Genomic DNA, 16574 nt, shown 5'->3' on the forward strand with positions numbered 1-16574 from the left:
GAACACGAGGACAGTAAAATTATATGAGTGGAGATAATTTTTTGGTTTGTTGGGTGTTTTTTGTTAGTTTTATGAACATAAGCTCTGTTTCTCAGACAACATTTGTGTTGAGAATCCAGAGACAAAGCAGCCCAGGGCACTGGCCCATCCCAGGTCGGTCCCAGCAGGAGCTGTCCCAGACCCCAGCTCACCTCTCAGAGCACAGGGCTGATCTGCCACCACGCAGACTTGGGCTCCCAGCCTCTGAGCCTGGGTTCCTTTCACCTTCATCTTTCCTATAAGAAATTTCTCCTTTGGTAAATGCCCTGATAACCCTCCTATTGAAAGCAGGGAATAAAAGATTTTCAAAGTTGTCATGTACACAGTCCATTAATTTCATCTAAACTATGGACAACTCTGGATATAAAGGTCAACAGAGCACCAAATCTGGTTATGAAACTGGCTCCTGGGGATAAAAACATCATATTTACTGCAAACTGCATTTTAAGACACAAAAAAAATAAAATATTCCTTCTATTTGAGCTTAGAACCAGAGCTGCCTTTTGTGAAAATTAATGTCTTTTTCTGGGGGACTAGTTAATATTTAGCAAAGTATCTTTGACTACGTGTGTATATTTTCCTCTAGAAAATTATGGGATATGTATTTTCTCTTTAGATATTTCTAGAATTATATGCATCAAATGTCCCCAACATGACATCTCTAAAAAAACATAACATCATCCCCTTACCCTGCAAAACATGGCCTAATGGGACAGAAATGAATAAAATGAAATTTTGCAGAGTAATAGTATTCCTCATGACCTTACATACCACAATAGACTGATAAGTTATCTCATTACATGGTCAGTCACAGCTGACCCCAAAAAAGCCTTGCTAAAACAAACCCACTCACGACATACATGACTGTGAAACATGAGGGAGCAAGAAGTAAGCAAGGAAGAGGAACAATAATGAAATCTTTCTAAAAAGGCCACCAAATATAGTAGGAAAACAAGCCAAATTCTTGTAAGATTAAATTTTTGTTATGGGGAATGTCACCACCGAAAACACTTCTGTCCACAAACATAAGCAGCACCACTAAAATAAATAACAATTATAAAAACAATTGGTTCTTGTAAAGGAATATGACTAATTGGTTTGCTTAAAGGATTTAAATGGAAGGAGAATTAGAAAAGTAAACTTTGATGCCCTCTTACTATAGCTACCACTTAGCATGACTCAGAGCAAAATCTAGGTCTATTATAAAGGATTCCCTAGGCTGGTTCTTTCTTCACTGTAACCTGTGAGTGCTCTGATGCTCTTTCCCCTTATATTAAAGAGAGATAAATAACTTCTGTTAATTTCTGGAGTCACTGGATCAGGTAATTCCATTCTCATCTCTCCTAAGAAGTAAAAAACCCATGGAAAACATCCCCCTGCCCTGTATTTAGGATCCCTGGTAAAAATGTGTTCTTCCTTTCAACACAAACTATTTTCCAAATACCATGGAGGCACCAGCCATGATATGAACTTCCATCCAGGTTTTCTTCCCATTCACCCAGTAGCTTCAAGCTAGGTCCAGACACCACTTGGGCACGCACACAGTCAATGCATCTGCCTGTGTCCCTGGAGAGTGAGTGCCCCTCAAAGGGCACAGCCAAACTGGGGTAAACCCTGCAAGATGAGCAGCAGCAGCTCTCTTTATTCACTGTCACACACACAGCCTCAGGCTGTACTTGCACAGATGGAAGTTCAAAGGAAAACTTGTTTTGTGAGTCAAACTGACCAGTATACATAAAAACCAGGTCCTACAAATACTATTTTTTCCATTTGTTTCTCTGGCAAGCGTGCCTTTAAAGACACTCTGTTACTTTTAAGTAGAAACAAGAAAATTCCAAAAGGAAAATTGACTTTTTCTCTTCTACCTTTATAGCTGAAGGATAATTACTGCTGCATTTCCTAGGAAACAACAATCTAATTACAATAAGTATGCTTATTGTAGGCTTTTTCTAATCCCAGGAAGTTTGAGGCTGATGTGGAAGACTGGAAAAGCTCAGAATAAAATCTATCCAACCATATACAGCTGCTTTTAGATTTATCAGTGTTCAAAAAACCTCCAGGAACCAAAACCAAAGCCAACAACAAAACCAAAGGATTTACCCAATCTTTCTAGGTCTGCTAAAAACAGATTTGTGCCCATTTGAGGAGCAGACTGGTACATCTGGCTTTTTTTCTTCATTCTCTTGGGGTTGATCTTTGAATGGTCTTTTGTCATCTGCGTTGGAAACTGTGTCTGCAGTAGAGGGGAAAGAAAATAAAAAGTGAATTTCTGCACAGAAAACACAGCACATGTCAAACAACATACAAAAACAGATAATGAAAAAACCTTGGGGGATCTTGGTAGTAAAATAAAACTTTAGCTTGAAATGTTCCTCATCAGCTCTTGTCTTAAACTACACTTCTGTATTATTAATGACAATATTTAATAACCAAAGGACCTGAAATTTAATTTTCAAATGTACAATATATTCTGTGTTGAATGAAAGAATCTTTTCATAATTAAAATGTTTGTTCCACTAGGAGCAAGGTATGGGGAAAATGGCTTAAATGTATTTTTCAATATATCTATTAAGTAACAAATAATGAAATACCCAATTTGACCACTGACATAATATCAAGAATTTACAGTTTTATAGCTCCTGAAGCCCAGTGATATTGGCAAGGTCTGTATTTTCCAAGGAGCAGGTTTACAATGTGTATTTTTCCCAGTGGCAGTAAACCAGTCCCTCTCCTTACAAGCTAGGGGACAAAACTGGGAATAAATGCTACATGTGAAAGAGATTACCTAACAGCTTCTGTGTTTAGAGTGAAGGGCTTGAGTACAAACCATCAGCACTCAGGAAAAACTCCTATTTCTCACTCCTGTGGTAGCTGCAAGGCACCAGAGCAGCTCACACACACCAGGCTGTGCTTGGCCAAGACAGACAGACAATTTTCTGTAGCTAAAAACTACAGGTGCAGCTTGTTTGAGATACCTGGGCAAAAGGAAAGTCTGAATACCAGGTAACCTGGATATAACCCATGCTCCAGCAGACAGCACAGCAGCTCACCTTTACCTTTCTTCTTCAGTTGAAAAAGAAGATTTGAGTGATTTTTACACACCACTATCACAACTAAGAGAATCTAAGGCCAAAAAAAAATGACCAGGCTGAGATCTCTCCATACAGCCAAACTTCCTGGCAGGAACTGAGAATGAACTTTGAGAGTCTCTGCTGCTGAGCTTTGCAGCTGGATAACACTGTCCACCTGTTTGGAAAGTGAGCTTTTCAGCAGCTCCCTATCTCCACAGAGATACTTCTTTCATATTGGCCTTTCCTGAATATTCATCATTCATAAATCACTGTATAGACACAAATAAAAAAATTAAGATTAAAATATTTCAATCTGGAATACAAAAAATACAAGTCAAACACACAAGAAACAATGTTTTGAACTTACAAAGCACAAGCAAATCTCCCTCTTGAGGTCCCTACCTGGGAATTTATGAAGGATTGACTGTCTGACAACATCAGTTCCAAGATTTGATTGTTTGAAGCGCTTTGCTCTCTCTTCAAAAAACCATTCTCCTGTCACTATCCGTAGCTCTCTGTACAAGGAAAATGAAAAAAAGTCAGGGATACATGCACATTAACAAACTTAGCCAAGCAAAGCTACTGCAGTTCAGCAATCAACTGCCAGGCTCATCAATTCTGGACAACATTTGACAGTTCAAAATAAAATGCAGAGATTGATTGTAGAGCTTGGAATAATAGGACACTTTGCAGAAAAATATCACCTTACTTCGTGAATGGGAAGAAATTTTTAGTAGATGGAAATTTACTTGGCAAAGAAGTGTTTCAACCACACTTACAAGATTTCTGTGAAAAAACAAAGAACATTCTGTCATCCCAGTCTTTTGTGAACTACTCAGGGTCAGTTTTCAATATCTCCAAAATGACGAGACATAGAAACAGCAACAGTAGATTAAGGGAAAAAATCCCCCACCAAAGCTCCTGCTGGATGAATCAGCAGTTCATGGACCCTATGTGGTTATAGACAGGCTGCTGGAAGTACATAAGTATTTTTCATTTTTGGTTTTATATGCTGACACTATATGCAGTTTCTTCTCATGGCAGTGCTGCCATGAGTCAGCTGCGTGTCAGTGGTTCAGAACAATGAAAATTTGTGTTTGCTGCTGGTCTTGATAATGCTGCTTTTTCTGGCTTCAAATTCTTTTACCTATACTAGCAATTAAAAAAAACCTGTACTGACATTGCTGTTTTTTTGCTGGGTATATTTTTGTGTTGGTTGTTAGCCTTTTCCTGAATTAGTTTCACTATGGCACAGCATCACCATTTCTACTGGCTCGCTACACACAATTGATGGCAAAAAGCTAATAATCATGAATACTCTAATAAAAAGCAAATAAACAAACTAATAACTCCCAAACATTTAAAACTGATTTAGCTCCAGATACGTTCCTGCTTCCTGTTCAATAAGAAAACTTACTTTCAAACCTCTACCGGAAAAGAAATCATCCAGTCTCTTGGGCATGAAAATTACTACAGATGGATTTAGAGCACTGATCAATATCTTCACTATTAAGTTATTTCTGAGTCATGCCTGAATGGAGTCTTACTTCAGAAAATACTAAAAATTACAGAATAACATCCTGACACTGGTAAAAAAAACTAATATTATCAGTTTGTCCTCACCTGTTAATGAATCATGCATCTTTCATGACTCACTAAAAAAAAAAAATTAGAAAAATCAAAATCCTAAATACATGTCCACAAGCATAGAAATAGGTTTTTGCCTTATCTTGGTGCTGCAGACTCCTAGTGAAAAAGCCCTCCATAATTCATCATCACAATCACTCAGTCATTATGAAGGGTATTAAATAAAATCTTTATGCTTCAACCAAGAATTTTTAAATTACTTCTGTTGGTTCCAAACACTGAAAAAGATTCACTTCATTAAAAAATATGCTTGGTCTTGTTGGTGTGAAAAATGTTATTTTTCTCTGACCGGGTATTTTCACAATTCCCTCACAGCACACACTTCTCTGTGCAGTTATTTTATTCCAAGACTTATGGCATGTTTAATGTTTTATATCAAACCATCCTTTCATTACACCATCGAATTCCATTGCAATGTGAGTGACATATCACATTGCAGTATGATCTATTTAGTTCATTCATTTTTTTCCTCAGTTACTTCCAAGTTTGACCATGAAACTCCACAAGCGCTGCTTTCCCCTTGGATGGAGATTTCACCTGATATCTTACCAGAAATACTTAACTTGATCAAGGTCAGACAGAACACTGCCCACATCCATACCCAGAGGAGCATCTTCACCCTTCTCCCAGCTCTGACAGCCTAAAGGAGCTGTGACCTTCACCCAGGGTTTCAGCAGAGTTGGAGGCTGCCTCACACAAAGCTCCAGGCTTTTACAACCAAACCTTGCAATTATTTTCACACACAGCCCTGACAGTGACACCCACCTGGGTTGCTGTGGTTCATGGAGGGGCAGCTCTTTGCCACAGAGCTCCTGGAGAGCCAGCCCCTACATTTTCTGGCCAGATGTGAATAGTAATGAGGGTGAGAAAACCTCTCTGGTGCATCACAGGTGCCCAGGGGCTTTCATCCAGGGTGGAAGGGTGGCTGAGAGCAGAGCATCTGCTTGTTTTACTGTCCAGTAGTTTTGTGACCTGATGTGGAGATTTGACCCTGCAATAGCAGGACCAGGAGCTCAGGGAGAGCCACAGGGGCTGGAGAGACCAAAGGAGCTGCAGACAAGGGAGGGATGCTTGGGGCAGCTGTGGAAGGAGACTGGGAAGGAGGCAGATGATGGACTGTGCCAGGAAGGATCAGCAGTGGTGTTGCTGGTGGAGGCAGATCCTCCCTCAGCATCCATCACTGGAGAAAGCCCTTCTCTCCTCCATTCCACTGTGGTATGGGACCTTAGATCTCACCATCAGTCTCCCTCTCTGTGTCCCCACTCCATCCCACACCCTCTGAACAACCTCTGCTGCTTCTCTCTCTGGCAGTGAAGCAGCCAAGATGGGAAAGGCTGGCACCAGGCTGGGAGTGAGGAAGGACCACTGTGCACAAGGACTTTCCCTTCCTCTTGCCATTCCTGTGTAACCTCTGACCCAATACTCATCCTCCTCCAAGCACAAGCTTGGCAGGGAAGGGATAAATTAGTTTATTTGGGCAACAACACTTGATCCTTTTATCTTCTGGCAAAGGAGAACTAAGCAATCTAATTATTTTGCTAATCTCACTCTGCTATCTGCAACCTGCCACTACCACACAGCCCCAAATTACACAGCTTGTGCCCTCTTGCTTAGCAAGGGAATTTCCAGGAATTTGCTGCTGCCAAACACAAATTGGGTCCCAAGGAAAGAGGAAGGTGCAAATCCCTTTTTCAGGGCTGAGCAGGCGAAGGGGTGTGACAGGCACTACACTGACCGGGCTGAACCGTGGGTCCATTCAGGTAATGACAGCAAACTGAATGCCCATCCTCTTCATCAGACTGATGTTATTAAGATCCACGTTTTTAATGAGGTGCCAGCTCCTTGGCAGGGATACTCTGAAGAGACTCACACCCATTCTGCTCTGACTTCACCAGAAGAATCAGGTCTGAGGCAAAACACAGACAGCTCCCTCAACAGAGGCACAAAGCATGGCAAACAGGGAGAATAGCACTTGCTATAATATAATAGAACAGCACAGGATATAATAATATAATAGAAGAGCATTTGTTTTATTCAGGTGCTTCACCCCTCTTGCCAGCCCTGTCTATCCACAGGGAAAGGGGAAAAGCAACAGGCACTGACAGCCAGCAAGAGCTGCATGAAATGAGAGCCCTCAACCCTCACTTCAGAGCTTCAAGACTGTCTTGAGATCCTGACTTCAGCTTGCAGACCTTTTTTTTTGCAAAATTTGCCTTACTCAACAGATAATTTCTACAAAAATATCACTTTCTAATGAAATAAAAGGAAAATCCCCAAGGTTTGCAGCTTTGAATTTCTAGTGCACTAGTACTGGATGTATTTTCCATGTATGCTGAACAATTCATACAAAGACTAGTGTTCATGTTATCTTTATCACTCATACATGTCAGGAGTACCTATTAAAAGATTTTTTGTACTACTCATAAATATAAATTACTTCACATCAAACGATTGCCTAAGTCTCTGACTTGAAGTTTGAATTTAATAATTGCATTTGACATTCTGAATCAAAGAATTGAAGAGCAAGACCTAAACAGTTTCATAATAATAATGTTATTTTCATGCAATTATGACAAGGGGAGTCTCTCCTACTGAGTTAGAAGAAAGATGCACTATTTCAGATACAGCATTTAAATGAAACCTTTCTGTCTAAAGAACTGTTTCAGGTGAAAAGAAACAAGAGCTTTACACAATAGTACATTGAATCAGTGCTTGCAGGTTTGGCTTTGTTGTTTGCAAAATGGGCCCAAGGTCCATACTGACTGCAGATTATGATATGTTTGTGCATTTTCTTTACTTTCCCAGGTAGATGTAGCCCATGATGTAAACAACATGTATAATTTCTACCAAAACAGGATTTAGCCTGGCCTTCCGAGGTGTTCAACAGATGCTGAAGTCAGTAGTTCTAAAAAGAAGGAAAACTGTGTTAAAAATTGTAATAAAAGCAATTTTTGCATGATTGCTCTTTCCTACACTCAGAACAGCTAGGAAAATTAACATTCAAACAGTTAAATTGAGTACAAATACTTTAGGTATCTGCTAAAGTCCTTCTACGTTATTACTGATCCACCTACTCACATCATCATGTGAGAGGGAGCAGGATATGGTTCTGTGCTTCTTCCCCCTCTGTGATCTCCTACTAAGCAAATTAATGACATGCTGCTTGAAAACAGAACATAACCTATGCTATGGCAGGCCTGACCCTGTCAAAAATTCAGATTTTCCACTCTCATCTTTGTGAGGCACTTCATGGTTAAATGCCCCAGTTAATAATAACAAAAAAAAAATATTTAAGAAGGACAGATCCAATTGTTACTTTCAATTATTTTTTTAGGGAAAAGCCCCACATTGGTAAAACAGTTTCATTTCCATTTGATCATCCTAACTCACAATCACAGCAGAAACAAAAGATTCAGCCTACTTTCCTTTCTATCCCCTCAAGTTATTTTACTTCCTCAGGAAGAAAGGCAAAACCAAAGGCTGGGTAAAATGCAGCCTGTGTTTGAAAACACCAAAGCCCTTATCATACACCCTCACATACCCTCATCTTTCTATGTACTCAATTCCACAGAATATTTTCTACAACATAAATTAATTCCACTTTAAGTTTTATTATGCTCTGAGGCTGTTAAACAGATTTTTTGACCCTGTGAAAAGAAGGCAAACTTGCCTGAAGTTACTAAAATTATAAGAAATTTGAAAATCATTTGCATACTAAAACATTGGAAATGCCTCTATTTTTAGTCTCCTAATGGGAATAAATGTTACTAAGAGATACTGATGAATTTTCATGACATGTTAAGACAGCATAATTATTTCAGAGATTAACACAAATTTTCTATTACTGCTTTGTTCTGCTGTAATAACTTGGGCTACCTAGGCATTTGATATATAAAGGCAGTGCTCTCAGATACCTAGACACACTTGCAATAAGAAATACAGACAGTATCAAGGTGTGAAATATGCCTTTCAGAAGACAGCTGGAAGAACTTTATTTCCTTGATATACTATCTATTGATCATTTTGTCTGCCAAATTTAGAACAAAATCTGGTCATAATTTAAGAAGATGCAGGGGGAAGAAAAGATACTTTAATGGAAAGTTTCTCTTTTAACACCCATGTTTGAAAGCTCCTGATGACCTCAGTTCTTTGTATGCAGGGTGTGGAGTAGAAAGATTCCTCTTTCAAGTGCATCACTACATATGGGCTCATTAAAGAGTGCAACAACCTGACTATCAAACATAATCACATGGATAAGGACTGTCTTGTTCTCTGACCTTAGCTGGAGAACTAAGAGTCTAGCTGAAGACAGCTCTAATCTTTCTTGACCTGTAAATGCTTTCTCTTGAGACTTTATATTTTACCTGGTAATAACACCCATGAGGGGCAAAATCCAACTGAGTGATGTAATTCTCATTATGGACATTCAAGGGAGATATCCTTTGACAGTAACTGTAAACTGTAAGGCAAATTACATGTAAATCTGTTTGTTATACTTAAAAATACTGATGAACCTCTCTCACTATTCACATTCAAATGTCTTTCCTCAAATTCACTAAATCTCTTTTTTTGGAAAGCTTTTCAGAATGTAATTAATGTATTTTACCAAGCTTCCCCATCACCATCAGGTATTTTTCAGGCAAGTCTGTCTCTGGAGAAATGGCAGATGAAATACTCTAAATATTATTTTATAGAAATCAGATTCTCTTGTTGCCAGTTGATTGACAGATGAACAAAGAGTCTGTATTATTAAATGAACTGGTATCTCACCCCTACACCCACCATCATGTTACTATGTCGTGCATGGGGTTTTTAAATTTGTTCAGACAATAATATTATGCTTTACCACATATTTATAAAATTGGTCTTGAAATTACTGCTCTTCAAATCTTCAAATCAAAATGAACACGCTTGCAGTTTGCCACTTTTTTTTTTTGTAGCTGGACATAAATCCACCATAACTCTTAAAGCAACAATATTTGACCCCAGGCCATTTGACAAAATGCCCTTTCACTGTGCTGAAAGCATCCCAAAGTCCAGTGTTAGGACTGGACAGGCAGGACTCAAAAACCTCCTAAGGAGAGAAATGTCAAAATGTATTAAATGAAGCAACAGGCAGATATTGGCTGATATTACCTTCATCCTTTTTACTGACACAAGTTATTTGTTTCTGCAACCACTTTGTAATACCTGTGTAATTCAGGTATTTCTGCAGTAATTTGTGCAGTAGTTGTCTCTTTGAATGAGCACATTCCCCAGCCAGTACCAGACCTTCTTCTCTGACACCAAATGTACTAATTGGGATTTCCAAGAGTTCTGTAACACTTCTGGACATATTCCTGCAGGTGTAAATCATGATTAAGGAAGGGGGCGTATACAAGCTACTGCTATAACTATCACCTTAAATAGCACTTAAAAGTCACCTGGAGCACATTTTGGGGAGCTCAGCCATGAGCTAGTACAGCACCAAAACTGTTAAGGGTTCACAAAGGCCATAAACACCTCTCCCTGATTTTTAAGGGTCTCACAGTCTATATGACAGCAGACACATCACAACAAGAGTTTAACCTGGCTCTGCTAATGGAACAGCTCAGCAGGGACTAGAGTCTATGCAGGTATCAACATAATCAAAGGCTGCTAAAAGAGGGACAAAGGACAGGGAAAAATATAAAAGTTTTCCAAGACTCTTTGGAAAGCATGGTAAACCAGTCCAATTTGACAGACACAAACACTGTCTGCAGGTCAGTGCTACAGAGCTAAAATATTTTTTCTCCTCTTCCTGCTTTTTGTTTGCTACTTATAAAGCTTAAAAGTCTCTTAACACTGGATTATTTTCTTTTCCTTGCCTTCTGCCTTTTCATCTTGTCAAAGGCCCTATTAACTTAATCAGCCCCTCCATCAACTGTGATTAAAAAAGACTAAAAATCCTGGTTTCCCCAGCATTTCTTACTTGGTAGAAAAACAGAACTGAAATGATTTAAATGAGAACTATGTAAAATGATGTAACTGAAATGCCTTTCCCAAACTTCCATCTCCACACTGCCCACACAGAAGATAATCTCTCTGTGTACTCCCAGCAATAAAAGACATTTTACACATCATTAACTGTCATGAAGTCTTGCAGAAACACTTCATATGAGCAAAAAGAAAGGGGAGAGAGAGCTTTCAGTCTGATAAAGATACTCAACCTGGACAGAACACTAGCATTTGGAAAGTTTAGCACTTTGCAAACAAATTACACCATGGTTTGTAACAACCTAGAGGCAGACTTCAACCAGAATTAATTGTCAAGGCGATTGCTGAGACCACTGCTTGGCACACAGAAATGCAGCACAATCAGAAGGAGCAGAGGTCACATCTGTTTGGAGAAGTTGCCTCACTCATCTCTCAGCCCCAGAACAGGACCGTCTTTACTGATGTCATCATCCCCAAGAGAGGTTTATCCAACCTGTTGTAAAACAACCTTCTGCAACCCTTCCAAGTTATGCCAATGTTCATACCACCTAAATTACATCCTTTCACTGCAATTTAAGTATCACATTACTTTTCTTACCCAAAGAGGGGTCATAGAACAGCCTGTAAGCCACTTTCTGTAGATTTAAAACTCAGGTATTTTCAGTCTTCTCTTGCCTAGCCTGAACATCAGTAACTCCTTCTATTGGTCTGGACATCGTGTGTTCTAAATTGCATTATTTTCTGCTGAACTTTCTCCAGGTGCCAATATGAATTCTGATACACAGAAATGGGTAGGTACTCTACATAAAATAGAATTTTATCATGTGTTTTACAGACCATAGTTTGGCTGGTACATCATTGTGCGATGCTCAATTTTTCTGCAGTGGAAAATTCTGTTGATTCATGTTCAGCTTTTATCCAGTACAATACCCAGATCCTTTCCTAAGAAACCGCTGCAGAAACTTTTTTTATCCTCATTTTATGTTTCTGCAGCTGCATTTTTTCCCAAATGTAGTACTTCCACATGCCCATAGGGAGCCATCACTTCCCTTACCTTCAAACCACTTCTCTAAATTCTAAGCATCACTTTGAAACCCAATCCTGTCCTTCAGCATGCCTGGAGCACCTCTCAGTTTTATGTCTCCTGCAGGTGTAACTGGAAAATTCATCTGCTGCATGAAGGTCCTTAACTAAAATCTTTAACAGTAACAAGCCGGGAAATATTCTGCTCTATATCACTGGGGTTTTAAAAAAGTTTTTTTGGTTTGTATGTGTGGTGCATTTCTGGGGGCTTCTTGGGCTTTGTTTCCTTGAGGTTTTTTTGACAGTGAAATATCCATAACCATGCTGAGAACAGAGTTTTACAGTTTTCCAGGCAATCACACTGGCAGAATTTATTCCAGGGCACATCTACCCTAATTTGTGAGCCTATTAGAAAGGAACAAGAAAGAGTATCAAAAGGTTAATTTTAGCCAAGTTATGAGACAGCAACAGATCCTCCTCTGTCACCTATCAAAGGTGGAAATTAAATTGGTTTTGACATTATTTGTTCTTGAGCCACCTCTTACTTACCATCCTGTCACCTTGTCTCAGCTTTCAAACAACACAGCTACCATTATTTTCAGTGTTTTTAGAGAAATTAGAGGTAGTGTGGCAGGGTCAACAAATCCCTTGTTCTTTTCTTCATTTTTAAAGAGTATCACTGTGTTTGCTGTTCTCCATGCTGTCACCTCACCTGCACCCCATCACTTCTGAAAGGCACAGCACTGACATTATCTCAGGAGCTGCCTGAGGCAAAATACAAGGAGCTCAGCCAGGCCCCTACCGATTTAAAACCATTTCACAAATCAAACACTTAAAGATTTTTCATCTTAAGGGGTGAGACACTGTCCTTGGGATGTGCCCCACTGGATGCAGAGGAGGTTAAGGCATCTACTTAAAAATGGATGCAACTTTCTAAAGCTAAATTAGAAGACACAAGCCCTAAACTCCATGCTCTGCTGTGTTAACTTTTCACTAACTGTCTAGGTAGCCAAACTCTTGACAGAACTAGCAATTTGGGTTCACTTCCTGAAACAATTTACAGAAAGCCTTCCCTTTCTCATCTCATTAGTTTGAAAGTCTGTTTTAAAAAAACCCCTCCAATTCTTTTTTTATCACATCTCTACCCTTACATCATCTTTACATCAGGATACATGAATTTTGTTGCCTAACACATTTCTCCTTTCCTTCATGGTTATCTTATCAAGTCAAGCTAAAAAAATCCCATATTACAAAACTAATCAAGTGAATTACTCTTCCAAATCTTTGGGAAACAAAGCTAGTTGAAACTGGCCTGGAACTGGGGAAAGAGATAGCACAGCAAATAAAACCCCCAGATAAGGCTCTCCCCTCGTGTGCTGCCTGTGCATGTTCCTCTGTGCTGAGGGGATGTACAATGGTAGCACCAGTGGTTATAAAAAGCACCCAACTTACGCAATCTTGGCGCACACCGAGCACTTCCAGTGCCCATCAGCTGCCACCACACGGCACGTGCTGCAGACTCGGAGTTTGCAGCTCTGGCACAGGTCTCCCCTGTCAAAGATGAAGCCCAGGCTTTTCTGGCAGCGAGCACAGACCCTGCTGTTTTCCTGCTGAGAGTGGCGGTTTCTGCCTTTCCTTTTCACTTCCAGAAGCTCATTCTTCAATTTCCTAGAAGTAAAAAAATAAAATATTTTAATTTGGAGATTCAACTAATTGATCTGCTAGAACTTATTAACAGATTAAGATTTTGTGTTAAAAATACAAGACATAAGTAAGTGCAATTTTTTTGGTTGTATTTGCTGTATTTCTTGACACACACATGACGCAGAACAAATCTATCCTCCAGCTGCCAGACATGCAGCCAAGAGGAAAATCTGGTAGATGACCATAAGTAACTGCAGATAGCTGAGCAGTTCTGGACAACTGATAAACCATCTTTGCTTGCCCCTTATCAATAATTCAAGTCATGCTGAGCCCAGCTTGACAGCAGCTCAGAACTGAGACTATCCAGTGCATGCACAGAGGGAAAAGGGGAAAACATTTTCTGCAATTAGTGTGCATTTAATAATATACCAGTGCAGAGTTAGCTAGGAGTACATATACAATTCTGCACCAGTTATTCAAAGCCTTAAAAGAGCCCAAACCAAAAGATCTAAATAGAAGTGGTGTTATGCTTTTTACACTTTGATTGTGATGCCACAATCAAAGTATAAAAAGAGAATGCCAGTTTAAATAGTGTGATTTGTAGATCTTACCAGTTCTACCACTCTGACTCTACAGAATAAAATATTCGTGTTTAAGATTTAATTTTGAAGTCTGAAGTTTCAACAGCCAATGGGTCAGGTCCTTAACAAGGAAATAACCCTGAGATGTAACTAAGCTCAGTGGCTGCAAAATTCTTTCCATTTTACTTGACTGGGTGTTGTTGTGTCCCCGTTACCCCACCCTTCCCTATGCTGCCTTTCATGCCCATCATCAGGCCCCCAAAATCTCTCAGTCATGAAGCAATCCAGCTCACTGAAATCACTGTCTCTGTATGATATCATAGATTCTTGAGGGGGGATTTAAAAACCTGCACCTAAAGATCAGTAAAAATGTGTCAGAAAGAAACCACATGGAAGATAAAACCAATAAAAGATTGCAGGTTGCAGCCTAGTAAAGGAGGCCAGGAACATTGCTTGGGCCACCAGGGAGACAGCTCTGACAGAATTAGGTTATTTGTGGATAACACTGCCTTGCTAAAAGGTTGGCCAGCATCCTGCTTCCCTCTGGGATCCCATGAACAGCAGCTGCTCTGCAGCCACCTGACCTGACGCGCAGCCTCTGACAGCTTTACAAAAAGGGCACGTCCAATCCCTCCAGGCAGCAACTGCAAATCCCAGTCAAGGGTTTTCCTCTGCTGGCCTCTATCCAAAAGGGAGTTTTTCATCCAGCTTTAGACCCTTGTCCCACATGCAATCCAAACAGCCTTTCATGCCTGACCCTTCAAAAGTCTGCCAAGGCTTCACATGCCTTCTTGGTATTTGTTAACTGTTCTTGTATTTTATTGATTGCATCTTACGTCTCCCCACTTCCTGCAGAGATGCTTTTGGTTGCAGGCATGTGTTCTTTTCTTTCTGTGAGTCAGCTCAAATGCAAACAGGTGACTTATGTTGTGAAAACTGCCAGTGGTGCTGGGTATTGCCACTGTGCACAGAGAAGGGGGATGATCTTTATTTTTGCCATTCCCATCCTTGGATCCATCTTCCAAGCAAGTCTGCCTTCAAACACCAAAAAAGAACTCATCTGCTTCTTCTGGACTGAGAACTAAAGGCAACCCACCACCACCCACCACCAGAATGCTCCTGACCACACCATTTTCAAAAGACACCACATCTCTCCACTTGAATAACAAATACACCTTTAGGTGCTTTTGAAGACACCTAATTTCCACTGAGTTTATACTGCGTTTATACGTATAAACATATCTCACTAAACATCAAACATCAAACAATATTCACAAAAGTTTAATGATTTACTGTCACCCCTCCAGCAATGTGAAGTTGTCAGAGATAAAGTGCTGTGCTACCTGGACACTTGGAGTACCAGCTGACCTTAGAGAAATTTGTTAAGATTGATTTGTTAAGATTGATTGTGCTTTCACACAGTGAGAGGTATTGCAGCACTTTCCAGGTTCAAATTCACCTTGCCCTGGACTTTTGTAATGACCTCAGGAGCTGGAATTCCCAAAGACCTGGCAAGCCTGTAAGGACTGAGGCCAGGGTTGTGCACACTGGCCTTTTCCACATGCATTGTCACTAGGTCCTCTGTTCCAGCAGACCCACACCTTTCCTTGCCTTCCTGTAGCCCCCATTTTCTCAGCCACAGTGTTCTCCTGCTAATCTTACCTAATCTGTTTGCCAAACTTGACCACCGGTTCTCTACTTGATCACTGGTCATTCTCTCTCTATCCCATCTTTTCTGTGGTCTCCCACCAAACCTGTGACTTTTTATGCAGCAGAACCACCAGTGAATGTTTAACAGAGAGTTTTTGAGAGACAACTGCATTTTTAGTTTTTATTCAGGTTTGTAAAAGTTTGGTTGATCACGTACCCAAGAACTAAAGAGGCACAAATAATTCAGTTCCAGTTTAATTTGGCACTTGAGTGTCTGCATGCAAACCAGGCACCTAACCCTTACCAGGTGTCAGAGTAACTGAGAGGATGAATATTATTAATCCTCAAATCTCAAAAGGGTTAGAATACTAATGCACTAGCAATGGTTTATTTTTCATAATGGATTTATTTCCAGTGGCTTATTTTTACTGAAAAGACTTAAATTTATCATGACCCTTTGTATTTCAGGAACTTGACACGCAGTTATTTGCAGTTGCCATCTTTTTGGCAATAATCACTGTGTCCTGTGCACCACATCCAGGTGTCTGGTGGTGAAACAGAGCCTCCACTGAACTCCTTCCACTCCAGTCTTCTCCCTCCCCACTGCAACTTTCAGGCCCTTTTGTGCTTAGTTTAAAGTATTATTGGGCACAAAATCTGTTTTAAATAGTTCCAGTTTAAAATGAGGAAATGTCTATAGGCCCAAAACAATAAACAGCTTTTTTTCTTTTAGAAGTTTGCTTAGAGATCAACATGTTGAAAAACTTATCAATGTTCTTGTGACATTAAAAAGACATTATTCCTACTATTCAGTAGTGTGATCACAACAGTATTTCCTACTGCTTATGTGAAACACAATCTAAAATTCTTATCAGGTGATAGGTGATCTGCTAACAGTGTAAATTCTGAGAAGTGTTTTCTTATTTTTGAATATAAATTGCCATTGATGACTTCCAGAGAACTG

At 39.8% G+C, this 16574-nt stretch overlaps 1 protein-coding gene across 1 annotated transcript in view; it reads right to left on the reverse strand.

Moving 5' to 3' along the window:
• The window catches only part of SYTL5 (synaptotagmin like 5), a 71876-nt gene that overhangs the window by 26241 nt on the left and 29061 nt on the right, over positions 1 to 16574 (reverse strand). The window contains exons 4-6 of the mRNA XM_088051447.1: positions 13188 to 13403; positions 3513 to 3625; positions 2140 to 2272 (exon numbers count right to left, since the gene is read on the reverse strand). Coding sequence (XP_087907573.1) covers positions 2140 to 2272; positions 3513 to 3625; positions 13188 to 13403 — 462 coding nt within the window. The remainder of the gene's footprint in view (positions 1 to 2139; positions 2273 to 3512; positions 3626 to 13187; positions 13404 to 16574) is intronic.

The sequence above is a fragment of the Pseudopodoces humilis genome, chromosome 2 (assembly GCF_049639895.1).
Source record: "Pseudopodoces humilis isolate 2021_Gansu_Grassland_sample_001 chromosome 2, ASM4963989v1, whole genome shotgun sequence".
NCBI classification, from domain to species: domain Eukaryota; kingdom Metazoa; phylum Chordata; class Aves; order Passeriformes; family Paridae; genus Pseudopodoces; species Pseudopodoces humilis.